This window comes from Pseudorca crassidens, chromosome 4 (assembly GCF_039906515.1).
Source record: "Pseudorca crassidens isolate mPseCra1 chromosome 4, mPseCra1.hap1, whole genome shotgun sequence".
Lineage (NCBI taxonomy): Eukaryota > Metazoa > Chordata > Mammalia > Artiodactyla > Delphinidae > Pseudorca > Pseudorca crassidens.
Window position 1 is genome coordinate 1,890,922 of NC_090299.1, and position 26,091 is coordinate 1,917,012.

General features: G+C 60.4%; 1 protein-coding gene across 3 annotated transcripts in view; it reads left to right on the top strand.

Moving 5' to 3' along the window:
* The first annotated feature begins 8,243 nt into the window (after window positions 1–8,243).
* Window positions 8,244–26,091, top strand: part of SH3BP2 (SH3 domain binding protein 2) — a 35,365-nt gene continuing 17,517 nt past the window's right edge. The window contains exon 1 of one of the 3 annotated variants that reach the window (XM_067734910.1): window positions 8,244–8,357. Coding sequence is in view for 1 of the 3 variants with exons in the window: in XM_067734908.1 (XP_067591009.1) it covers window positions 25,962–26,044 (83 nt within the window). In the remaining 2 variants the exon portion in view is untranslated. Of the gene's footprint in view, window positions 8,358–25,829; window positions 26,045–26,091 lie in introns of those variants that run through there. The other 2 variants (XM_067734908.1, XM_067734912.1) reach the window with 2 other exon arrangements.

The following is a 26,091-nucleotide window of genomic DNA, read 5'->3' on the forward strand; positions in this document are numbered from 1 at the left end:
GGAGGTGACCTCACCTGCGAGGGTGATGCCCACCAGAGCTCCCAGTGCCGTGGTCCCTGGGCTACATGGTGATGGTAGCTCTTAGGCATTTTTTTTTTTTAAACAGACCTTCTTTTTTTATTTTAATTAATTAATTAAATTTTTTTATTTTGGGCTGCACTGTGTCTTCGTGGCTGTGCGCGGGCTTTCTCTAGTTGCGGCAAGCGGGGACTACTCTTGGTTGCGGTACGTGGGCTTCTCATCGCGGTGGCTTCTCTCGTTGCGGAGCACGGGCTCCAGGCGCCTGTCGATAGTTGTGGCACGTGGGCTCAGTAGCTGTGGCTCAGCGGGCTCAGTTGCTCCGTGGTATGTGGTATCTCCCCGGACCAGGGCTCGAACCCGTGTCTCCTGCATTGGCAGGCGGATTCTTAACCACTGCGCCACCAGGGAAGCCCGCCTCTTAGGTCTTTGTTGCCTCTATTCCTTGTTGGAGCCATTTTCCTCCTCCCAGGAGCCACCCGCCCACACAGGGGAATGTCTGTATTTCATTCCCAGACAGAGCCTCTTTCTTGGTTATCAGCAAGGGTATTGGCTAATATTTGAGGTGTCCACTGATAACCAAGCTGTTACCTGTTAACTCTGGTGCTGAGTGACAGCAAAGTGTTACCTTTGAGTTAAGATGTTTGATGTTAAAGCTTAACGCTGATTGGAGTTATCCATAACAAAGAGATTTTTGAAGACAGAGTCTGACGAGGGCAGGCAAACCCAGGGAGGGAAGCTCTTAGGGTGGCGAGTCAGGTCACAGCAGGCTGGGCTTCGCAGTGCTCACTGAGGCTCCTGGGGAAGCTCCTCCCTGGCTGTAAAGTCCCTTCTGGAGGGAACAGCCCAGGAAAATACCATCCTCGTGAGCACCTGGGGAGCTGGGGCTCAGAGGGAGAGACTAACTCTAGCCTCGGTGACGCCAGGGTAGAGGCAGGGCTCCCCATGTCCCCATGACCCCAGCGCCTCACACTCCCCTGGAAAAGGCTCAGAATTGATGGCCCTGGGAGCCTCTATAAGTTGAGTGAAACGGACACGAATGAGCAGGGCTGGTGGGAAATAGGGCAGAGAGCCAGATCCTCCCACAGCCCTCATCCACAGCCAGGCCTCTGGACCACCCCCACCCCCAGGCCACGCACTGAAGGCTCCTTCCCTGGGTGGGCCAACAGAGGGTCTGGACTGGCGGACATCAGTGCACATTTACATAACGCTGAGACACCAGCTGTGTCCCAGCCACCCACCCTCAGTGTCCAGAACCCTGGAAACCAGGTCTCGCCTCGAGACGGGATGTCAGAGGGGTTTTCTTGGGGGAACCTGATCATCCAGGAGGTCCTACCATGTCACCGCTTGCTAAAGCTCACAGTCAGCGGGCCCAACCCTCCAGCCTGAGCAGCCAGCCAGTTTGAGCAGACGTCTGAGGGACCTCTGTAACATGGAAGATCGGGATAAAACAAGGAAAATGGGAACTGGGAGGAAACAGAGATGGCTGGGAGAAGACGACTTAGAAAATCCGTCGTTAACATCCCCAGGAAGAAAAGAGAAAATGTTGTACTCATGAAACAAAAACCAGGTGCTATAAAGAAGGAACATTACGGAATATAAAGAACTTTTGGAAATTAAAAATACAATCATGGAGGGCTTCCCTGGTGGTGCAGTGGTTAAGAATCCGCCTACCAGTGCAGGGGACACGGGATTGAGCCCTGGTCCAGGAAGATCCCACATGTCGCGGAGCAACTAAGCCTGTGTACCACAACTACTGAGCCTGCGCTCTACAGCCCTCTAGCCACAACTACTGAGCCCGCGCGCCACAAATACTGAAGCCCGCATGCCCAGAGCCCGTGCTCCGCAACAAGAAAATCCACCATAATGAGAAGCCCGCGCACCGCAACGAAGAGTAGGCCCTGCTCATCGCAACTAGAGAAAGCCCGTGCGCAGCAACGAAGACCCAACGCGGCCAAAAAAAAAAAAAAATACAATCATGGAAATTGAAAACTCAGTAGAAGAGTTGGAAGATGAGGTTAAGGAAGTCTTGAAGAAAGTAGAGCAAAAAGCTGGGGGAAAAAAGTTGAAAATAAGAGAAAAACAGGAGAGGGAAGTATTAGAGAACTGGTCTAGGAGATCTGACATCTCTACAATAGGAGTTCTAGAAAGAGAACTGGAGGGAAGAAAACAATCAAAGAAACAGTGGAAAAGATTTCACAGAAATTTGGGACTTCCCTGGCAGTCCAGTGGCTAGACTCCATGCTTTCACCACCAAGGGCCCGGAATCGATCCCTGGTCAGGGAACTAAGATACCACAAGCCATGTGGCCAAAAAAAAAAAAGATTTCACAGAAATTAAACCTGAGTTTCCAGATTGAAAGGAGCCACTGAATGCTCAGATCCAAACACGAAAATAGATGCACAGTAAAGGCACAGCAAAGGGGAATTTCAGAACACTGGACACAAAGAGAAAAGAAAAGACTGTACAAGCGTCCAGAGAGAAATGACAGATGACGTACAAATGACTAAGATCAGAATGTTCAGACTTCTCACAGCTGGAAGGCGACGGATAAAATCTCTCAACTCTGAAGTTAAATGCTTTCTAAGCCAAAATGCTATAGTCAGCCAAACCATTAAGAGTGAGGGTAGAAGAAAGATATTTTCAGAACGATAAGGTCTCAAAAAATTTACAGCCCTGCACCCTTTCTCAGGAAGCTACTTGGTGTGTTCCACCAAACAGGGGGAGGAAAGCAAGAAAGAGGAAGTCGTAGGAAGCAGGAAGCAGGGGATCCTGCCGGGGAGCAAAGGATGAACGGGACTTCAGGGTGCTGGTGTGGTGGTCCCAGACTGCAGGCTGTGCCCCCGCTGAGAAAGCAGAGTCTACTTCCAGGTGATAGAATACCTGATACACCGGGATGCCTCTGGGGAGATTTGAACTTTTGGCAGAATTTGGAGTTGAATTAGTACTGAGAATTAAGCAAAATAAAAAAGATGACATTAACTCCAGGGAAACGAGAAGTTGAGCAAAGAAGGAAAAGTTATCACAATACATTATGTGGCTCAGACATGAACAGTGTTTATGTAGTAACATGAAGATGTCAGCCATGGCCATTGATCTGAACAAAATGAAGGTATGATGATTTTCGAGATCAGGAAGTCGCAGTGTAAGTGTGTGGTCTGGGGATACAAAGGTGAAACCAAAAGAGTGAGTTAAAAGTTGCACTGGAAGATGAGGGTTGGGGGACTGCTGTGTTTTGTAAGAAGGCTTGTAAAACTCGCTCTTTAAATTGCATGCATGTATAACTCGGATAATGAGTAGAAACTAAATTTAAAACACACCCCCTAGGGACTGCCCTGGCAGTCCAGTGGTTAGGGCTCCATGCTTCCACTGCTGGGGACCCAGGTTCGATAACTATCCTGCAAACTGCATGGCAAAAACAAGCAAACAAACAAACACACACACACACTCTCATGAGTTACGCGCTCAATTCTACCTTGTTGGTAAATCAGCAGGATGTGAACTTGTGCTTCAGGGTGGACTCATTCTGGGGCAGCCCTGGAAAGAGTGAATACAGATTCTCCTTATAATAGGGGAATATGTGAATGTATATTCATGCTGCTGTGGGCTATTGAGGTGCCACGTGAGAGTTTTATCTTCAAAAACAAAAAATGCTATCTCATTTTTCCCATTGGTATTTATTTAATTACTAGCGAGGTAGAACCTGTTTAAACGTGTCTTACTGGTCACACATAGCTCTTTGTTATGAATTGCTACTTGTGCCCATTTTCAAGTCAAGGTAGAAACTTGTAAATAACTTATAAAAATGCTTTGTATATTTACCCCTGGTTAATGCATGCACTTTGCACGTATTCCTTCCCAGTTTACAGTTTTCCCTTCAATTTTGTTTGTGGTGTTTTTGACATTCACCTTTTTGGGGTCACTTTTATGCTGCCATACCTACTGGTTCTTTCCTTTATACACGCAAATGTTAGTTATTTTATCTTTGGTACCTAGAAATCCTGCCTCATCTCCATAGCATAGAATCATCTACATTTTCTTTTAATAGGTTTTTGGGGTTTTTTCCCTTCGCATTTTAAGTCTCTGGTGTGGCTGACGTTTATGTTGGCATAAGATGTGAAGTAGGTCTCTTTCTCTACCTAATGATCAACAGGCGTTCCAACACTATTTACAGATGAGTTAAGCAGGCACAACTTGAGGTAAGCAGGCTCTGAATTTTTTGAAACATGTAACAAAAAAAAAAGGCGACCTTGTGTTTCTGAGTGGTTCTGTGGGAGCTGCACACAGGCTCTGCAGACAGACTTGCTGGGCTAAAGCCCCACTCCCCCACGGGAGTCCCAGGGAAGGCCATGGGTGCGCCCCCCAGACTGGGCCCAGTTCAGTCCCACCTCATTCCCCTCCGGGCCTTCCTCACAGGCTGATCCCAGCTTCCCTGTGACGGAAACCTCTCTGCTCCCGAGTCTTCATTGTCAGGCAGACTCTGCCCACTTCCCCTGACACCCTAGGACTGCACCTCCTTCCCCCCGCCAGGCCGGTCCCGGGCTGGGCACTGCTCACAAGTTCTCTGGGGGTGGACCCTGTTCATCCCACCGTCAGAGGACAGGAGGAGGCGGGCTGTGGGCAGGGGCTCAGAAGCAGGGCAGGCTGGACCGAGCCATCCTCAGCTACTGGGCTGGGTGCTGGCCCGGGTACTAAGCTGGGGCACAGGGGACCCCCAGCTCAGTCCGGGTGGTGATGGAAGCACAGGCGGGCATTGTGGTGTCAGGCTGCCTTTCACAAGTTGGGCTGATGGGCCAGATGGTGGCATGTTTAATAGGGCAGTGACCTAGGGCGGCAGCTGGGGGCCTTCAAGCGGCCTACTGTGGTTTGAGGGACCCACAGGAGTGGGAATGGAGGCCAAAATCCACTCTTGAGGCTGGACGAGGGAAAGTGGGAAGGGGGTGGCCCCCTGGGGCCCTGGGCTGAGCCACTGGCTGAAAGTCTGGGGACACCCACCCAGAACCAGAGAGGGGGCCAGCCAGGTAGTGGGTTCCGGGAGCCTGGTGGGCTCCTGCCAGGCAGCCTGACGTCGCCTGCAGGGCAGGCCTTGGGGAGCTGAGTCCCTCCTGGGGGTCCGTGTTCCTGGGAGCCGCCCAGGCTTACCCTTGTTCCTCCCACCTCTGGTCCAGGCGGGCTTCACAGCTGCAGAGGCTACCTCACCCCCTCTCACCTCAGGCACCTCATCCCAGTGTCCAGCACTGTCCAGGGAAGGGCTGGCTGCCCCTGACCCCGGGCTGGGGAGGCCACTGGGGCCCCCTGAGGGTGACGTCAGGCCTTTGCATCCTGAGGGCCACAGCTTCCCCTTCCCAAGCCCCACATGGGCTTCCCCTTCCCGACCCCAGTGCCTTCCTGGAAGTCACGTGGTCCACGGGGTGGGGGGGCAGGGGCTGCCAGGACGTGAGTGTTTGGGAGGGAGGAGGGCAGAGAAGGCTCCTGTGTACAAAACACCCACCTCCCCGCCACGAGGGCGGAAGCCACCCGAAATAGAATGGGTTGCTTTCAAGCTCCAAACTGGGCTCCGGAGGCAGTAAAAATAGAAACACGAGTGTCTGCGTGGGCCCCGCATCCTCCACCTGCGGGGCTGGTGTTTTAAAATAGATCTTCCTAGTGGGGCCTGCCTGACGCCTGGTAGGTAGAAAATTCACCCAAACAAACCTCTCAGAGAGTAAAAGCAGCAGCTGATCCGGGCTTGGGGGTGCTGATGGAGGCCCGCAGTCAGGGTGCAGCCTGTGGGGAAAGGGGGGGGGCACTGGCCGGCCCTTGAGCTGGCCTTACAGCCCCATGACTCCATTTTTCTCCTGCCCTGGGGCTTTGCAGAGGCTGGGCCCCGGCCGGGGGAGCCCTTCCAGGTCACCAGGGCCAGCTCAGGCCCGCTGGCCGATGGCGAGGAGGTGCTGACCCACGCACTCAGGCCGGGCCGGAACTGGGCAGGAGGTGCAGCAGGCAGGTGGGTGCAGGCCCTGCCCTCCGGGTGCTCACAGCGGGCCACCGACTACAAGCCCACGGGCTGGGCCACCACCCGCTGAGGGCGGCCTCCGAGCAGGAAGGAGGACCCTGTGCTGGGACCCAGAGACGGCTGACAGGTGCGCCCAGAAGCGATGCAAGAGGGAGGAGGCCGGGGGGCAGAGGGGAAACCAGCGGCAGGAGCTATGGCTCGGACAGAGGCTGGACGACACGCCCCATATCTAGCCCAGCGCACGGTCATCCTGTGAGCCATCCTCCGCTGCCCACTCTCTGGCCCTGGTGCCCACTCTGCTGCCCTCCCCTTTGGTTCCAGCAAAGGCAAAACACATCCACCTCCCGCACAGGGCAAGGCGGTGCAAGAGAGCACCAGGGCCGGGCTGGGATGTGGGAATGGCCTGGAGCCCAAGGTGGACGGCCCCTGCCCAGCCTGTCCTCCCTGCCAGGGCACAAACTGGCAGCGAGTCCCCTGGAGCGGGTCCCAGCCCCGGGCCCCGGCCTCACAGCCACCGCAGCAGCCTTTCTGGCCTCCCCACGGCGCAGCAGGCAGAGCCCCTCAGCCTCACTCACTCCCCTCCCTCACCAGCTGGGCTGTGGAGCCAGAGCCCCAGCCCAGGGCAACTCCCAGTGGCCTCCCCTTGGAGGGTCTGGGGTGGGTGGGAACTCGCTTCCCGCCGTCCCCAGCCAAGCGGGCAAGCTGCCAGAGGGTACAGTGGTGTCTTTTCCCAGTGGACACAGCCACTTGGTTCTGGCCTTTCCCACCTCCCCCCACCCTCAGTTAACTTCTCTGACCCCGAGTGTGCTGCTGCAGCCAGGTCTCCTCTTTCTGGGGTGTGGGACCCGTTGCTGGGCAGCTCTGGGACAGGTGGACAGTGACATGGCCCAAGTTCTGTCCAGCTGCAACTCTGAGCACCCCTCAGGGACCTCAGCCTCAGCATAACCCAAGTCCAGCCCCTGGATGCCCCCCACCCTGCTGGTTTGGAGTAGCTGGTCCAGCCCCTGCCGTTGCTGCCCTGCTGGACTCTGGCCCTTTGTACCCAGTGCAGCACAGAGGGGCAGACCTTGGCCTCCCACCCGGACAAGGCTCAGCCTCTGCTGGGCTGGCCTTCTGCTCTCTCTCCCAGCCCCTTCAGGCCCCAGCCAGATCCTGTCCTTCCCCTGCCCACAGCTTCCTAGGCTCTGGGACCAGGGATCCCATCCCCTCCACCGCATCGTGCCGCAAGCCATTGACCCCTGCCCTGGAAGGCTCCAGTCCCCTGCAAGCTTGCTGGCCTTGTTTCCTCTCCCAAGAATACCTTCACTCTATCTCCACCACTTACCCCACCCCTTGGGGCTCCCCTCAGGAAGCCATTTCCTCCCAGAAAGCCCTTTCCCCTACAGGATCTGACAAGCCCCCTTTTCCCTAGGCCCCTGCCCCTTAAACAGGGTAACCTGGGTCTAAAGCTGGACTTATGTCCCCCCTCCCCCCATGGCTGTGGGGAAGGGCCTTGGATGGGCACCTCCCAGGAAGTAAAATTTAAAGTACCCTGTTTTCTGGGCCTCGCACTCTTGGAACCAGAACCCTGGGCCCTGGGAGTCCAGACCTGGTACAAGGGCTGTGTCCCCGTTTGGAAGTGGCTGAAAAGTGCCCTAGAGACCCTTCTGAAACAAGGGCGAGGTTCCAGAGGTTCGGTTCCCAGCGAGCCCTCTTCTGCCGGGGGCGGGGGAGGGGTCATCCGCTGCCCCTGCCCCTGGCCTCCTGACCTGAGTCAGAGGCCGCCTCCTGCTGCAGGATCAGGATCAGTGGGTTGGGGGGGGCAGCGCCTTCTCCAGTGGGGCCACCAGGTGCCACTTGCATTTATTTACGGCGCATCTATCCTGTGCCGTGCAGGGATGGCTTGTCCACACCCGCAGCCAACTCCCGCCTTCTCCACGGGACCAGGAGTGGGGAAAGGTGGGGATCCCCCGGACTCCGACGTCTTGACCCCCCACCCCGCACCCAACCTCGAACTCCGAGGACGGCAGGCTGCGTCTGCGACCTCCGCATTGCAAAAGGAGTTGGTGGGATGGGCCCAGGGAGCCCGAGGAGGCGGGGCCAGGTTCTTTGGAAGGGGAGTCAAAGGGCGGGGTAGGATAGGAGGGGCGCGGCCCAGAGCCTCGGGCGGGGCCAGGTCGAAGGGGCGGGGCCGGGAGGACGGGGCGGGGCACGGGGCCGGGGCGGGGCCAGGCAGAAGGGGCGGGCACAGCTCCGGGCGGGACCTGGCTCCTGGCTACCCGCCGGGAGGGCGGGAGCCTGGCGGCCCAGCCGGGAGCCGCTGCCGGGACGCAGGACCCGTGGGCTGGGAGCAGAGCCTCGGCAGGTAAGGCACGGCAGCGGGGCGCGGACGGGCGGGGCGCGATCGAGTCTTCCGGGCTGGCCGGAGTCCCCGGGGCCGGGGTCATCTACGTAGGGCGGGCGGGGGGCGGTCAGCTCCAGCTCGCGCCAGGCCTGGCGGCGCCACTGCCCGAGGAAGCGCGCGGGCTCGAGGGTGCGCGGGGTGCACCCTGGAGGCCTAGGGGCGGGGGCGAAGGCGTCGCGTCGGTCCCGCGTCCCCCTCGTCCCTCTGGCCTCCGCTTTCCCAGGCCCCTGGGGCTCGCAGACCGCCGCAGGCCCGCATTACACGACCCACACATCCCGGCCTCCGAAGGCCCCGGGCGGGGAATTTGCTTCCACCTCCTCCCGGTAATCCAAACTTTCCTTCCCTCAAGCCGCGCAACGAAGGTTGGAGAAAAGCTGCCTGTTGGAGCTGACTCACACTGAAGTGTGAGTGACTGATAGCCCAGTGGCTCTGGGGGTGTCTGCGACTCTTATTCTGGGGGACAGCGAGTGTCAGAGAGTTGGGGGTCAGGGACAGCTGTCCTTCCACATGTGGGCCGGCCCCTCCCAGCAGCCCGGCTCTTTCCTGCTGCTCTGGGCCTCCGCTTCCCCTGGTGAAGTGCAGACAGTGTTCCCACTGGGAGTGTTGAGGGGGCCTGAGCCCCGCTGCAGAGCCTGGAGCTCACTCCCCCTGCCGCCCTGCTGCAGCCTGAGCGCCTCACATCCTCTCTCTGTGCCGCGGTTTGCCCACCTGTCAACACTGATGACGTCCGTGCCTGCTGGTCAGGTCACGCGGAGTAAAGGGCCCCTCTAAGTGACCCTGGCCTGGGGCGGGGTTCCGTGTGGGACCCCCTGGATTGCCGAGTCGAGGACACGCATGTGATCTTGCTGACGAGGCAGGTAACCAGGCCCTAGCACAGAGGGGCTCAGGAAACGTTACTTGCCGTGATGATGATGTGTAGAATTTTTTCACGACAGTTTGACAGCCAAGGGAGCATGGCAAGTCCTGGAGTCAGCGGAGATTTCCAGGTTTAAGTCTAGCCCAGCATTGACTTCAGTGTAACCCTGGGTCGGCCCTCTGCCCTCTCTGGCCCAGGCTCTGCGAGACCAGAGGAGGGGGCTGGGCTCCATTATCTCCTGGCTCTCCTCCCACTGTGTCCGATACCCAGGGCACCCACGCAGAGGGCCCTCTGGGAGTCAGGGCTCCACTCCAGGTAGACCAGGAGGCCAGGATGGGGGCTCCAAGGTGAGAATTCTGTGAAATTCCCCCTCCCTCCCCCGCCCCCCCCAGCCACCACTCCATTACTTGGCTCTGTTCCCCGTGTTGGGGCACACCCTGGCCAGAGGCAGCAGGCAGAAGGACAGATGGGTAGATGGCCCAGGCTAGTCCCTGTTGGCCATCAGGAAAGAGGGGTGCTGACAGAGGGCCTGGCCTTTCTGGAGAGTCCCTCAGGCCTGCAGAGTCAGGGAGGAGCCCAACAAGGAGGCCAGCCTGGGAGAGATAGGAGGGTGGGCGGCTCCAAACCTCCCTTGGCCCTTCCTGTTCACATGGACAGAGGAAAGTGAGATGCTGAGTCAGCCACCACCATCCCTCCCCTTCCATGGTTGCCCGCAAGCTTGCAGGCCTACATGGGGGAAGCCTGAGGGAGCACAGAGAGACACACAGAGTGGCTGGGTCCTGGCTTTGAATCCGGCTGCCACCATTTACTAGCTGTGTGATCTTGCCCAGGGGGCTTCACACTGCTGAGCCTCAGTTTCCTCATCTGTAAAATGGGGGTAGTGAACCACTTTCTGCCTTATAGGTGGTTTTGAATGTCCAGGGGCTGGTGGTGGCACATGATTGGTGTTCAGTAACTGTGAGCCACTGGGGGTGATTTCCCTGGCCTTCAGGGCTGGAGAGCAGGGATAGCTGGGCCACCTCTGCTTGGGAGTGGGGGTGGGACTGGGCCTGGAGAGATCTGGGGCAAAGGGCAGGCTCCTAGGTCCCTGCCCGCTTGGGTCTCATGGCAAAGGCTAGAGTGTCTTAGGAGTGGCCATGCTCAGGGAACCACCTGGGTCCTCCTGGTTTCTGTCCTTGAAGCTCTATCATGGGACACCAAGGGTCAGTGACTGGCAGGCCCCACTCTCCCCTCATTGGCTGGCTAATAGATGGCCTCAGTAAGGCCTGGGCATGCACATATGTGGTTCTCTAATAATCCCAGGTAGCATGGTCAGCAGTCGGCAGCCTGGCTGAGGGAGGTGGGCGGCAGGTGGCCAGTGAAAGTAGGGTTTGCAATCAGAAGGAGGGCTGTCTGAGCCAGGCGGACAACCATGAAGGTAGGAAGAGACTGAGCCAGAGGCTGGCAGCGGGGAGAGTGGCATCAGCAGGCGGACTCTCAACCACTGCGCCATCAGGGAAGCCCTGAGGTTCCAGCTTTGGGGCCACCTGCAGTTTAGCCCCTGCCCGTCCCCGTCCCAGGTCATGAACCATGCTGGAACTTGCTGGCAGGACTGGGCTTCTTTCACCCAGTCTCCAGGTCCAGAGGCGACTGATCCTTGGCCCCCGTGGGCTAGGCACAGCGGGTCCCAGTCAGTGATCCTTGCCTGCCGGCCTCTGGGAAGGGTGTGGGCTCAGTGGCCGAGACACTGGCTTGGGGAGGTCGGCGGGGCCTGAGGGGTTGGCAGGGCACCCTCCTGGTATCCGTACTCCTTCCCCTGCAGCTGTGCTGCAATTCCGAGAAGTGCTCTCTGCTTCCTTGTGAATCAGATGTTTATTGCATGCTGGCTGCAGTAAACAGGGTAGGGGCGGCCCACTGCCAACCATATTCCAGGCCGCTGGTTGGGGTGTGGGGCGTCTGCCTGCTGGAACCTGCAGAGGCAGGGGAGGTCCCTGTCCCCAGGAGCTGCCAGGCTGACGGGTGAGCGCTCCGAGTTGGCTCCGTGCCTGCTGGGAGGAGGGTGGGCTGCCCCACGGCTGGGGGCTGGGCCGGCCCAGGGAAAGCTTCCCAGGGGCTTCTTGGAGCCAGCACAGCTCCTCCCAGGAAGTAGTCGGGGGCCGCATTCCCAGCACTGGAGCAGCCTGTCCCCTTCAAGTCTCAGTGACTCTCTGGACTTCACGTCCCTCCTTGTGAAATGGGGTTAAAAACAGTTACAACTCATGGTGTCCTCGGAAAAGTTAGACGAGATGCTGCAGAGGAGCCCCCACTGTGGGATCCGGAGCCCTGTCCCAGGCGGGGCCTCCCTGCCCTCGGCCCTGCAGCTCCATTTGGGGGATTTCCTCTAGCCTTGCCCAAGGGGATGTTGTAATCTGGCAACATTGCTCTGTGGCATTAGAGAGCTCTGTGTCCTCATACCCCGGCTGCCCCTGTGGCCCCAGCCCTCACTGCTGGATGCCCCCTGCAAGGTGATGTGGGGTCAGGGGTCGACCTAGGGGCCTGGAATACCAGGGTAGGCCTTGGCTTGACCCCAAAGCCTTGGGAGCCAGGGGCAGCACCCACAGTCCACTTAGGGCCCTGGCTGGGCACCTGGGCCCGTGCCACCCCACTCCGAGCTCCGCTCCTGGGGCAGCTCTCCCTGCCTAGGCCCCTGTGCCCTTCAGAAAGCTGCTGCCCCCAGACCTCTGCTCCTCTCGTTCATGCTGGGTGCCCTGTGTACCAAGCCCAGGACCAGGCGTGGATAGGCAGCAGCTCAGCCTGTCTGGCCCACCCTGCCACTCTCTCCCTCGGAAGCAGTTTAATAAAAGGCATAAGTGTCTGTCCTGCTTGGTGCTCAGGGACCCTCCCTGGCCCCTGCCCCTGCTTCCCGGAGCTAGGTGCCTTCTACAAGCCCCAGCCCGTTCCCTGGTCACCTTGTCTACTTATCTGCTTCTCCCTGCCCAACCGGGGACTCATGAAGGACAGGGACACAATTGAGTGCCCTTGCCCAGCGGTGCCCACGTGGGTCTGGCCCAGAAGAGGGACGACCCCCTGTAGAGCATCCCAGGAGCTCCCAGAGACCTGAAGCCTGGCGTGTTTACCTCCTGCTTCCACATCAGAGACACAGGTGCCCCGTTATCCTGGAAGGAGTCTGCCGCCCGGCTGGTGACGTTTCCAATCAGATCACACGTGGATAGTTGTGCTCTGGCCTTGTGTGAACCCCTCCAGGTTTCTATCACGGCCCCAGGCCGTGGGCTGCAGCAGCCACAGCCCTTAATAGTCACCACTGAGGTCACCTGGTCTCAGGGGCCCCAGCAGTGGTTCAGACGGGGAGACAGGCGGGGAGTCTGGGGCGCTCCACCCTAAGTGGAAGCCGTTCCTTTCTCCGTGGCTGTTCTTTCCTAGAGACACATGTTGGGGCCAAGATTGGGGTCAGCCTGAACTCCCCTGACCCACCGGCCACTGCGGAGACCTGGTCTGTGGGTCCCAGAGACCCCGTGCCCCAGATGGGGCCTGGCAAGATTAGATCTGCCACCAGTAGGAGAGTGGTGGGGAAGGAGCCAGAAAAGTGGGCCCGGAGCCCTGCGTGGACAGGTGGGAGGGGGAGGGAGGCCTGCCAGGAAACTCACCTTGTCTCCTGAGGAATGTCCTCCGTAACCCCAGCTGCTTCCTCTCCTCCTATTTGAGGCCAGAAAAGGAAGACCCTTTCTCAAGGGGCAGCTGGCACAGAGCCGCTGGGTCCCCTGATGGCCAGGCAGACACAGTGCTGGGGGCCGGGCCCTGGCAGGCAGGTCAGTGATCAGCTGGTGGGTTTGACCACGGTAGGCAGAGGACGGAGTGACCGCGCCCCCTGCCCTTCAGCACAGGACGAGAGGCGGCTTCCCATTGCCATCGCCATCTGGCCCGAGACCTCTAGGAGCGCAGGGTGGCCGTCGGGTGCTGGGCGGGATCCATGGTGGTGCCCGGCTGTGAGCTGGATGCACGAGAGGGCCTCAGAGCCCCCAGGGTCAGCGCCAGGCCACTACAGCCTCCCTGCTGACCCACCCAGATCTGGGCGGGGCCGAAGGCACTTGGGGATAGAGCCTCAGCCTCCCACAGGAGGTATCACCACCACGTACCCCTACAGCCCCCACCTCGGGAGCTTGTCGATGCTGTGCTGCAGCCCCACTAAGCAGCCAGACCCTACGAAGTCCTCCCCCAAACCCCCACCTCCTGACTTCTCTGGAAGCTCACCCAGGGGGAAGGATATGCTGCTCCAGGGGACCCCACCCTGGCACTTTGCTGCACCAGGGCTGGGGCCCCCAGTGCCGGCTCCTTGCCACACAGGGGAGCTGCTCGGGGGTGGGCCACGGGGGCAGGAGACTCTGGAATCACTTCCCTTCGGGGCCTCACCAGGACCCAGCCTAATTTGGTTCCAGACCTTGGGCTGCAGCTGCCAGAGGAGGCCGATGCCTGGTCCTTCTGTCAGAGGAGGTGTGCCGGGCCTGAGGGTGGGGTAAGGGGGAGCCCCAGGCTGCGCTCAGGGCCCGGGTTCTGGCCCAGCTGGGCCTCAGCGCCGGTGGCCCTGGTGTCCACTTGTTATAAAATGGAGTGAGGCATGGAGCCCATCCCTGAGTTGCCCAGACATCCTGGGGTTCCTGGGCACCAGCCTTGGAAGGTTTGCCACCTGGGACGGGAGCTCTCTGAGATCAGCCTTCCGTTCTCTCGAGAATGTGACTAGGAGGGTGAAGTTCTGTGGTCAGTGGTGGCCGTGCCTGCTCTGGGGCAGGAAGTCGCGGGGGAAGGAAGAGCGTTGAGAACGAGATCCCCCGCACACACGCAGGACCTAGGAGGCCCCAAGCCCAAGGTTCCTGCCAGCCGGGCACCAACAGGAAGTTGTTCCAGAGTGAGGCCTTGGGAAGCAGGAGGGGATGGCCCCACCCCAGTGGCCTCCGTGTTGATGCCCCTGCCGCCTGGAGGACCCGCGGGGGCCCCCCCCACAGGCAGCCCCAGGCCCAGCCCTGCAGAGGCAGCAGGCATCTTCTCGCCCTGCAGGGGGGCGGCCCCCAAGAATGGTGTAGGAGGTGCCATTTGGGGTAGGGCCTTCTTGGGTTGGAAGCAGGAAGGGGGCAGGAGGGGCCAGGCTGAGAGGTCAGGCATGGGAGGGTTTTTTTATAAATTTACTTATTTATAAATTTTTAAATTTATTCTGGGCTGCATTGGGTCTCCGTTGCTGTGCACGAGGGTTTCTCTAGTTGTGGCGAGCGGGGGCTACTCTTTGTTGCAGTGCGGGGGCTTATTGCGGTGGCTTCTCTTGCCACCGGAGCACGGGCTCTAGGTGTACAGGTTTCAGTAGTTGTGAGACGTGGGCTCAGTAGTTGTGGCTTGCGGGCTCAGTAGTTGTGGCTCGCGGGCTCTAGAGTGCAGGCTCAGTAGTTGTGGCGTGTGGGCTCAGTAGTGGTGGCTCACGGGCTCTAGAGCGCAGGCTCAGTCAGTAGTTGTGGCACACGGGCTTAGCTGCTCTGCGGCATGTGGGATCTTCCTGAACCAGGGCTCGAACCCGTGTCCCCTGCATTGGCAGGAGGATTCTTAACCACTGTGCCTCCAGGGAAGCCCCCGTGGGAGGGTTTTGAGCAGGGGCTGGTTTGTGGTTTGAAAGCTCACTCTGGGGTCTTAAGACTGCCTTCTGCCCCCCACCGCACATACCGCACCGCAGCAGGGGCTGTAGGAGCTTGGGCAAAAGCAGGTGAATTGGACCTGCAGGAGGGCTAGGTGTGCCGTGGGCGCAGGGGTTCAGCTGACCAGGGTGGAGTCAGTGACTCTCGCTGAGGGGCCGCCAGGGCCGGGGGAAGGCAGACGTGAGGTAGCACCCGGCTCTGGTCGTACTGCCTCTGCCCTCCGTCCCCCGCACACCCAGTCCTCATTGCTGGCTTTTCTGGCGAGAGTGGTGTGACCCCATGGCTGTTTCCCTGGGGAGGGGAGGGTGTCCCTATAGCACCACCGAGCCGTGCCCCTCCCCCACCCGGTGCAGGCGTCCCCAGCCCGGTGGCAGGTCCCCAGCCAGGAGGAGGCCTTAGGGGCTGGCACTCGGGAGCTTGACCCCTGGCTCTGCTGACCATCAGAAGCCACCTTGCCTCTGGGAGGCTTAGTTAGGCTGAGGGTTAGATGAGAGCGTTTGCCTTGTCCACAGGGGCCCCGCGGGCACTTTGCCTGTGGGATCTGGGGACGCTTTCTAAGGCTGCTGTGCCAGTGGAAGGGGTGGGCCTGGAGGAAGGGAGCGGGGGGATGGGCCTCAGCAGGGGCCCTCTCCTCCAGCCCTGCACTGGGCTCTGAGGTCCCCTGAGGGCACCACTCCCCAGCCTGACTGTGGGGCATCAGGGTGTCCCGGGGTGACCTCAGTTTGCAGGGTGGGGACAGCACGAGGCGGTCAGGGAAGGCGGTCAGGGAAGGCGTGCGAGCCGTCCGTCATCGTGGCTGAGCACCAACGGGGTGACGGCCTTGAACCTGAGACTGAGCCCAGTTGCCTTTGAGAGTTGCCTCCCAGCTGTGGCTGGGACAGCGGCTCAGAGAGAGGGGCCGGGGCGCAGCATCCTGCAGGACCACCGGCCTTGGGAGGATGGCAGCGTGGCTGGATGGAGACAGCCCTCCCCCACCCCCTCCTGTCCCCTGTCCTGTCTGTCAAGGCTGCCCAAGAGGGGCAGGAGAGCTGGGGCTGGGCCCCTTTCCCGCCATCCTGGGCCCACCGCCAGACCCTTCTCCTCACTGGGCCTCTGAACAATGGGGCAGTGTGAGGGCGCCTGGGAACAGTCAGGCCAGCCAGGCCCCCTGTGGGCCCAGCTGAGGGGCTCGGAGGGGAGCCAGGGCTGTGAGTCATCCATCCAGCGCCCGGCCCAGGGCTCCCAGGCTGAGGAGGAACAGCGTTCTCGGGTCCCCACACCGCATGGGGAGCCGGCCTGCTCCTCCTTCCATCTTTTGCCCCCCCCCCCAAGTCCGTGCCCCTTCCCGTGGCCTCTCTCTGGCTCCCTCCCTTCTGGGTGTGTCTCTGTCCCCCTGCCTCTGTCCAGCCAGAGACCCAGGCCTTGGAGTGGCTGCGGCCTGCTCCCCCAGCCCCCATCCACGGCAGCCCGGCGGAGGGGCTGCCCCGTCACGGGGCGCCCCCCCCAAGCCTGCGGGGAACCCCAGGAAGTAGCCAGTGAGAGGGCAAGACCCTCCTGAGGCCAACTTAAAATTGACCGAGGAATAAAAGGTGAGCAAAAGCAGAAACAATGCAATAAAATAAAAAACTCAGGGGCTTCCCTGGTGGCGCAGTGGTAGAGAGTACGCCTGCTGATGCAGGGGACACGGGTTCGTGCCCTGGTCCGGGAAGATCCCACATGCCGTGGAGCGGCTGGGCCTGTGAGCCATGGCCGCTGAGCCTGCGCGTCCGGAGCCTGTGTTCCGCAACGGGAGAGGCCACAACAGTGAGAGGCCCGTGTACCGCAAAAAAAAATTAATTAATTAAAAAAATATATATATATAAAACTAGAAAACTCAGAGAGTGAAGGTTAATCTACAGCGTCAAAGAAAAAAATGTTTGAAAACAGCCTAAAAATATTAACATTAGGGGGACTTCCCTGGTGGTTCAGTGGTTAAGACTCTGCGCTTCCACCGCAGGGGGCGCGGGGTTCACTCCCTGGTCCGGGAGCTAAGATCCTGCAGGCCGTGCGGCCAAGAAAAAAATGAACATTAGTGATAAAAGGATAAAAATAAACGGATTAAAACTGAAGAGACACCAAACCCTAAATTGCTGAAGTGAGAAGAAGGAGGGAAGGGACCTTGTGGTATGGACTTGGACTTGACGGGCTCCAGCCTGTGGCAGGGTGGGCAGGAGACCAAAATACTGCTGGACAATTGGTGAACCAGGTTCCTAGGTGAGTGAGTGGTCCAGGGACCCCCAGAGGTATATGGAGCAGCTGAGATGCGGGGCCACACCTCATGCCCCTGGGTCCTGATGCCCTTTGTCCTGTCCTGACCCGGGAGCCCTGACTTGGTGAAATGCTGTAAGGCACTCAGGAATTTTCTGGTTCCTGTGGTCTGAGGGAGGCCACCATGGCACGAAAGACCCTAAAGAGATGAGTAAAAGAACAGATGCTACTGGTGTCAAGGTCAGTGCCCCTGGTGGCCTACGCTGGGACGCCCCAGCTGGTGGTTGCCAGTGTGGAGGGCTCGTACAGCTGCCCTGGCCTGGCACCAGCGGACAGCAAGTGTCCCTGCAGCGTGCCTGTCAGGGCCAGCCTCTGGCCTCCACCCTCGGCTCCTGCAAGGAGCAGTGGGGCCAGGTCTCTCTGGATACCTCCTCTCTCCCCAACCCCAGGCCCTTTGCACAAGCTCTTTGCTACTCAAGACACTTTCCGTGTAACCTTCTTGCTTGGCTATGGCGTGCGGACGCTGCCTGATGTGTCACCCCATCTGGGTGGAAGCGTTGTCACAAGCATGTGAGTCAGAGGTGGCTGCCTCCCCAGCAGATCGGGAGCCCAGCTTGGATCCGGGGGTGAAGGGTGCGGCGTTTGCTGACAGGTGGCGATGCCCTGATGGCCTCCCTCTGTCCCAGCACCGGGGACAGCGGTGAACAGGGCTCAGGGTGGGGGCTTGTGGCCGGGACAGTCTCCTGACGAGCTCCCCCTGGGCTCCGGAGATACGTGTAAAACAGAAGCAGACTCTGAATTCACGAGGACAGGCTGGCATGTGCCGCATCCCCAGCCCCGTGTGCCCCAGCCTTCTGGCCGGAGCCTGGAGCCCTCCTCTGGGCTGCTGGGTTCTCTGCCGGGTGGGAGCTGGCATCCTTCCTGACAGTAGGCCCTGGGGCTCCTCCTCATGCCCCTGAGACCCAGGCTTGGTGGGAAGTGTCAGGCTGCATGTGGCGGGTGAAGTGGCCCTGGCTCTGGGCCACATGGGTGGTGCTGGCTGTGTGGCCACTGCTGCAGCCCGCTCAGCCTCAGCTTCCTCATTGGGAGAGCAGGAGACGGGCCGCCGGGGACTGAGTGGGCCATGGGGGCTGACGGCTCGGCACTGGGCGGACATTCCCGGAGGGTGCCCCCTGCCCTGGCGCACTGACTTGGCCCTCCTGTCACGAGAGGTGGACCGTAGACAGGAAAGTACCCCCAGCCTTTGTGACCCCCCTGCCTTGGCTTCAGCAAGTGGGGACGTGGCCCCACAGGATGTGACATGTACATGTGTCCCCAGGAGGGTCTGGCTGGTGGTAGCCTGTGCTCCTGAGGCCTGGGGCTGCTGTCGGGGCCCAGACCCTCCACTGAGGGCCAGGCTCTGGAGTGCTGAGGGAGGCACGGTGACGTGACCCAAGGAGCACGCACGGTGGCCGCTGGGAAGACGGTGGAGCGGGCTGGGTTTGGGGAAGTCCTGCCATCTGCGTGTTCCTCGTCTGCCAGGAGTGACCTCAGAGGAGACGGTCTGTCCCCTTCTGGGCGACCTGACAACGGGGCTCTGCAGATTCCAGCCCAGCCACACCCCCTTGGCCCCTGGAGGGTGGGCAGCAGTGTCGGGCAGCCTGGTCTGCCTGGGGCTCAGCCCACCGGGCGCTCGGGGTGTGAGGGTGCGTTGTCCAGGCCCTACACCTGCCCTGCCGGTGCCTGCTGGTCGCTTTGTGGACAAGGACAGTGAGACTGGGAGAGGTCAAGCGCCTGGCCGAGGTCACTCCCGGGGTGTGCAGGCCTTGCTCGTGGGTGGCAGAGCCCCCGCACTAGGCATTGTCATTGCAGCCAGAGGCCCCCCCAGGGACAGAGCAGTGGGGGTCTTAGGGAGAGATGAACAGTTTCATTCAGTGAACGAGCTCCGTGATGGGACCCCATGTGGAGTCGGGAGTGTCCAGCTAAGGAGGTGGGATCTGTTCATGCTGCGGGAGGTGCCCAGGGCAGCTTCATGCTGGGGACACTGCAGGGGACAGACACAAGGAGTGGCTGTCATGTCACCCCCCATCGAGCTGTATCGAAGAAGGGTCAGAAAGTCAACAGACAGGCTGAAAATGCCGCAGTCAGTGTGGCCCTGCACGTGGGCGGAGCCTACGCAGGAGAAGGGCAGGGGCTGTGTGTGCAGGTAGTAGGTCTGGACGTGGGGCGGAGGTGGCAGGGGTGGGACCAAGGGGAAGGGAGATGTCGCTCCAGGCTGAGCACAGCACTGGGCAAAGGTATCCGTCACCTTCAGGTGGAATTTTCAACCCTGCAAGCCTGGCTCAGATGGGGCCAGTGGTGAGCAAGGAGGCGGGAATACTCGGGGCTCCAGACCCATGGGGGCAGGATAGGAAGGTGTCGCCTGGCTTTGTGCAGGGGAGGTTCAGGAGAGCACTCTCCCTTCCTGACGCGACGGTGATGACGGCGTGGCCCACGGAATCCCTGGAGTCACCCTGACCCCCAGCCATGCCCGGTGGCCCTCAGGACAGCCCCGCACAGGAGCTGTGGGCCTCAAGGTTAGGACTGAGCCCATCCTGTCCCCAAGGAAGCCTGAGCCATCACCACCGCGCCGTCCTGCCTAGCGAGGTCCCATGGTGGAGCAGCCCCGTCCTGGCGGGCGGGGCTGGGAACCTGTGGTGCCTGCTGGCTGTGATGCGCAGCAGTGAGCCTCCGCGGGCAGGCGAGGGGCCAGGAACACGGGGGCGGACCTGGCCCACACGTCAGCACTCTGGAGAGCTTTTTCCTCAAGCAATTAAAAAGTGGAAACTTGTCAGTGTCATGATGAACTGAAGTGTGAATCCTGAAACGCCTCTGCTGGCTTGTGGTTTGAGACAAGAGAGTGACGATGCTAACCTATGCTTCCCCCGGACCGACCTCTGCCCACCATGGCCATATCCAAGGACAGGGACCCTGGGCCTGGAGCCCCTGCCCAGCCATCCTCCCTCCCACCCACGTGCTGCTCCTTCCTGGCCAGGCCCCGAGCTCCCTCCTCCCCAGGGCTCTGCTGAGTGTGTCCCGCACCTGGTGTGCGGTGCGCAGCAGCCCCGACTCTTTGAGGGGCCCCAGCTCTGCTCCCCAGGCTAATCCAGCCCTCGACCCCAGCCCTTGAGAGATGCTGCTCAGTTTGGGAATGTTTGCTAGAGGCAGAGACGCCAGGCCTGGAGAGGAGGGCCCCAACCTGCTACGGGGCGGGGTGGGGGGCATCCAGGGATACGTGGGCTCTACGAGTCCTCTATGGGGACAGAGCTCGAGGGCCGAGGGTCCCAGAGTAGAAACCCCATTTGGCCACCACCCTCTGAAGCCCAGGCTCCGTGTGGGCAGCTGTGCATGTGGGCCTCTTTCTGCACTTCACCTAATTCCCTTTGCCGCCGACACGGGAGTGGCTGGACTGCCTCTCGCCTCCACCCTGGGTAGCCCTGAGAAGCCCCTGGGGGCCTCCTAGACCCCAGCACACTGCTGTCTTCGGGGGATGCTGGCCTGTTCTCTGTTTTGCAATGAGCAGACTCCAGTGCTCACCCAGTGCTGGCTGGCGGCTTACCTCACTAGGCGGTGGGGGGGTCCTGGGCCATGGGACTTTGCCATAGCCACTGGGCGTCAGTTCTTGGTGGGGGTCAGATTAGTGCTTCACTCTGGCTCTGAGGTCCAGGCATGTGCTTGTATAGCCACGTCAGGGGTATGGCTGTGTGTGTAGATGTGACGCTGAACCCATCTGTCTACCCATCCATCGGGCTCTTGGCCCCTTCTGTGGGCCAGGCACCGGGCTCTGGGGCTTCAGTGGGACCCAGGCCCATGGGGAGTGCTAGGGATACAAACACATGTGACACCCTGGTGGGCAAGGCTGTGCCACTGACTTGGAGATTGCAGAGGAGGGGGTGAGGTTCTAGATGGTTCTGTTTTCAGAGGATGAGGGAGCATTTGTTGGAGAGGATATAGTTTCCAGGTGGAGAAGATTGCGCGTACTCAGGGTGGGGCACGGTGGTCCTGTGTGACAGGCCCAGAGTCGAGGGCTCAGGGCAGCAAGCAGGGGCCAGACCCCATACACTCAGCCAGGGAACCAGCCTGGCCTCTGCTTCGTGGTGGAAATGGCTGGACAGAGCCAAGGAAGGGCTGGCCAGGGGTGGGAACCAGGGTCCGGAGGTGGGCCCAGCAAGTCTGGTGGGTGTAGGCTGGGTGTGGCCTCCGACCCCGTGCACGGGAAGGGTGGGAGGTGGTGAGGCTGTGGAAACCCGCTCAGATTTACCCTATCCAGCTGGATGCCTCACACAGAGCGAGCCTCGCCCTGCTGGCACGCCCAGGACTTCAAACTGACTGTGAATTCATCCAGGGGAAGAACTTCATCCAGGGGAAGAACTTCAGCCAGTCCCCGTGTAAAATAGTTTCCCACGGCTGCCCTAACAAAGTACCACAAGCTGCGGGCTGAAAAAAACAAATTTATTCTCACAGTCCTGGGGCCAGACTCAAAATCAAGGTGTCAGCAGGGCCACGCTCCCACGGGAGGCTCCAGGGGAGAATCCTTCCTTCCTCCCTTGTCTTCCAGCCTCTAGTGGCTGCCTGCAGCCCTCAGCTTCCTTGGTTTATGGCCACATCACTCCAATCTCTGCTTCTGTCTTCACATCACCTTCTCCTCTGTGTCTTTTCTCTCTCTCTTTTAATTTTTTTTATTTTATAATTTTTTTTTTTTTGCGGTACGCGGGCCTCTCACTGCTGTGGCCTCTCCCGTTGCGGAGCACAGGCTCCGGACGCGCAGGCTCAGCGGCCACGGCTCACGGGCCCAGCCGCTCCGCGGCATGTGGGATCTTCCCGGACCGGGGCACGAACCCGCGTCCCCTGCATCGGCAGGCGGACTGTCAACCACTGCGCCACCAGGGAAGCCCTCTCTTTTTATTTTTAAGTTTAAGGCACACAGCATGATGGTTGATTTGCATATACTGTGAGATGATTCCCACAATAGGGTTCAGCTAACATCCACCTTCTTATACAGAGACAATAAAAAGAAAAGAAAAAAGGGAAAAAAATGTTTCCTTGTGATGAGAACTCTTAGGATTTACTTTCTTTACAACTTTCCTGCACATCATACAGCACTGTTGGCTACAGTCACCGTGTTGCAATTCCACCCCCAGGACCTATTTATTTCATAACTGGAAGCTTGTACCTTTTGACCACCTTCCTGCAATTCCACCCTCCGCCTCTGGTAACCGCAAGTCTGATCTCTTTTTCCGGGTTTTTTTTCCCCCTTCTCTTTTGTCTGTTATAAGGATGCTTGTTGTTGGATTTAGGGCCCATGGTAAGATCCTTAATTACATATGCAAAGATCCTTTTCCCGAATAAGGTCATGGTCATAGTTCCCAGGGTCTAGGACTTGGACATATGTCTCTGGGGGCCCCCACTCAGCCCACTACACTGGGTGGCGTGACCAGGACCCTGCCCTCTATGCCACCCGCTCCCTCTGCCCAGCTGGATGGCACCCAGGACCAAATACCCGGGAATCCTTGCAGCCCTGCGCAGGAAGGCAGCTTACAGCACCTGTGCAGAGAGGAGTGAGGCTCAGACAGGGGAAAGGCTGGTGGCCCTGGCCCCGGAGGGTGGGGACTAAGTAGGTGGGTGGCTGTGGGTGGCCTTGGGCCCTTCCTTTGTGAGGGACTGATGCAAAGCGTCTTATTTTGAGAGCTTGAGGTTTTCACACGAATGGAGGTGCCAGCCACCCTTCCCTGGCCCCAGGGCCCTCCCTGAGCCTGGCAGGCCCTCCTTGGCATGAAGGTGACAGGTGGGCACTGGACTGGGCACAGGGCTCTGGGAGACTGCGGGAGACACCGGGCTGGGGTTCTCAGGGACGTGGTTCCAGTCCCCACACCTCTGTTCCCTGACCATTGGCCCGGCCAGTGCCATGCTCTTTGAACCCTAGCATCCCCAGGGTCACCGCAGGTGAGTGGGCTGTGAGCATCAGGGTGGGGCAGGCTCCATGGCCTGCTGCAGAGGTGGTGGGCATTTGCCTGGGCTTTTACCTGGCTCCAGGGCAGGCTGAGGACCCCTGGAACCCAGAAGGCTCTCCCTTCCACTTTTTCAGGCCGACTCTTGGCCCCTGCCCCGCCGCTGTCTAGTCCCACCCACCCTGCTAAGTGTGCTGCGTCCGGCATGGTGGGTGGTCCGCAAGCCTGGAACTTAGAGGCAGCCGCCCTGGGAGCTGGGGGAGGAGCTGCAAGTTGGGGAGGGTTGGGTGGAAGACCAGAGCTGCTGAGGGCAGGGACCCCAGCCCCACACATCTTGCTGCTTGGGGGCTGGTTATTCTCAGCACAGTGTGAAAGGTCGTGGAGCTCCCACTATTGAAGGAGGGACCCTGAATGTCCTCTGTTTGAGGAATGTGAATCGCTGCGTTATTTGCTGCAGGGATGAAATGCTGCCTCGGGAGATGGGAGGGCACAGGGAGGAACAGAGGCCTGGAGTGGCGGGGCCTTCAGAGGTCGCAAAGCAACCCCGGGAATCCTGACCTCAGACTCCCAGAGGGAGTAGGGCTGGGGAAGGAGTCGACGCAGGTCTGACTTCCACGGAGACCCCTGTTCCTCTGCTCGGGCGTGACTGCCCCTAGGCCTCTTAGTGCTGAGCCGGGGCTCCAGCGGGTGTGGCCCTCTGCCTACTCTGCCTCTGCTGTGGATAGTACTTGGTGGCCCTCCTGGGGCAGGGGCAAGGGGAGGCTATGGCTCCTAGACCCCAGGCCTCCTGATCCATCCTTCTGTCTCTCCAGTGAGGGATGGGATGTCCCAGTGAGAGCCTGGCGGCCTCCCGTTTCGGGCAGTTCTCATCTGCAGGCCTGTGCCCACACCCTCCCCCTCCCCCCCTGCCGCCCGCCCCCCCAGCCTCCCCCGGCTCTGGCCACTTGCTGCCCGGACTTTGACTTCCTCAGGTCACCCCTGCCCCAGCAAACTCCTTCTCAGTCAAACCTGGCCCCTCGTCTGGAGGCCTCCCCTGATCCAGTGCCTGCTGGGCACCTCCTCTGGACTTCACGGCCCCTTGAAGCCCCTGCCCCGTCCCAGAACTGCTCCACTGGCTTGTCCTGGCTGCCCAAGCCCCAGGGGCTCCTAACCTGCTATTTTATCTCAACCCTCAGCACTGATGAAGAAACTAAGGCTCAGAGAGGCTAAGTCAGTAGCTTGAGGCCCACAGTTGGCAGAGGATAGAGGTGGGCGGGGTGCCCAGCTGAGTCTGACTGGGAGCCCTCTCCCCACTCTGGGCAGGCTGCGAAGGGGAAGGGCAGGGGGCCCCACTGAACCTCCCCATTGCCACCACCCGTCCATCTGTTGTGGTCAGCTTTCTCCTGAAGGCATGGCCTGCCCACTGCCGCCGAGGGCACTGAGGCTGCGGAGGCCAGGGTCCCGCCCTGAGGACAGCTCGTACACAACAGCCCCATCCTCCAGGAGATAGCAGGTAGTCTCACACCCCAGACTGGCCCCCGGGTGGTGCGGGGACCTTGGCAGGGGTCTGGGGCTGTGCACACATTGGGAGATGGAGGCCCCCCAGCCAGGGCCGGCCTCCCTCAGGCCCCGACACACAGGGATGCAGGCTGACTAGGCACTGGCACAGCTGGCTGTGGGGCTATGCCCTGGTAAACCTGGCGGGCAGGACGAGGCCTTTGCAACGCCCGTAGTCTGCGGCCTGTGTCACCCTCAAATCCTGCCGTGGCGTGGCCCCAAAGCACTCCTTCCTCCAGCTGGTCTCCAGCTCCAGTGGTCCCTGGGCGAGGTGTGACCTTGAGACCCAAGCTCGGGGGAGGAGAGGCAAGGGGCCTGGGGGCTCAGCACCGAGCAGCCTGGGCTTGAATCCCTGCTCCCAGCTTCCTGGCTGTGGACCCGGGCGGGGGAGGAAGCCCGGCTTGGTGGGGCAGAGCAGGCTTGGGAGGGACCCGGTCAGGGACTAGGGAGTGACAGGACTGTGCTTTGCCACTGGGGCTCTAAGTGCTTTCTAGCCAGCCAAGTGTTCACAGAGGCAGCAGAGAGTGGCGATCACTGCTCTGTCACAGCAGCTGTGTCACAGAGGCTGTGCCTGGTATGGGGGGATGGGGTGGGGCAGAAGGCTTGGGGGACGGAGGGAAGGTGACGGGCCGACGCCTGGGCCCAGGCTCGGAACCCATCCCTTGGTCCCTTGGTGTCAAAGGGCAGAGAGGTGGCCACCTTGAAACGCAGAAGGCTCTGGTGCCAGAGGCACAGCTGCGCCGTGTAGCCTCGGAAGGCAGAACTGGGCAGCGGCGCCCGTGGTGGTGGTGGGAGCACGCCCGGGTAGTAGTGAGCTCCCCGTGCGGGGCATAAGCACCGACTTCTTGTGTGGCTGTCTCTGGGGTCAGGGAGGCCAGGCCTGGCGCCCTGGGCTTTGGGGCTTCAGCGATTTGCTGGGAAGAAGTCAAACGTACAGAGGTGGTCCTGGGGGGGACCGGCAGGGAGCTGCCTCCCGGGGGCATAGCTGGCCTCATCCCGGGGCCTGGCGAGCTGTGGTCTCTGGCCACAGTGGGCGTGGCCCAAAGCCAGCAGGCCACACGGCACTGACTGGGCACAGCACTGGGCCTCAGGACCTCAAAGGGTGGAAGGCAGGAAGTTCTGGCTACCCGGGGCTGCCCAGGGGCCCGGCAACAGGAAGCCCTGGGCGGGGAGGAAGCCCTGGAGGCCACGGGCCCCAGATGCAGCAGGCGGCTGTCAGCAGGAGGCTCCGCGGGCGTAGCCGGCCCAGCACTCTGGGCTGCGCGGGGCACCGCACCGCGCCTGCCTAGGGGAGGCCGGCTGAAGCCCCGCCTCGTGGCCCCTGAGCCACATGGCCTTCCTGGGCCCCAGGACACCTGCCCCCAAGCCGTCGCCAGGCAGGAAGACAGTCATGTGCTGGGTCAGTGCCACCAGGTCAGCAGGGCGGTCCTGGGGCTGGGGGGCTCGGGAGGTGGTGCCGG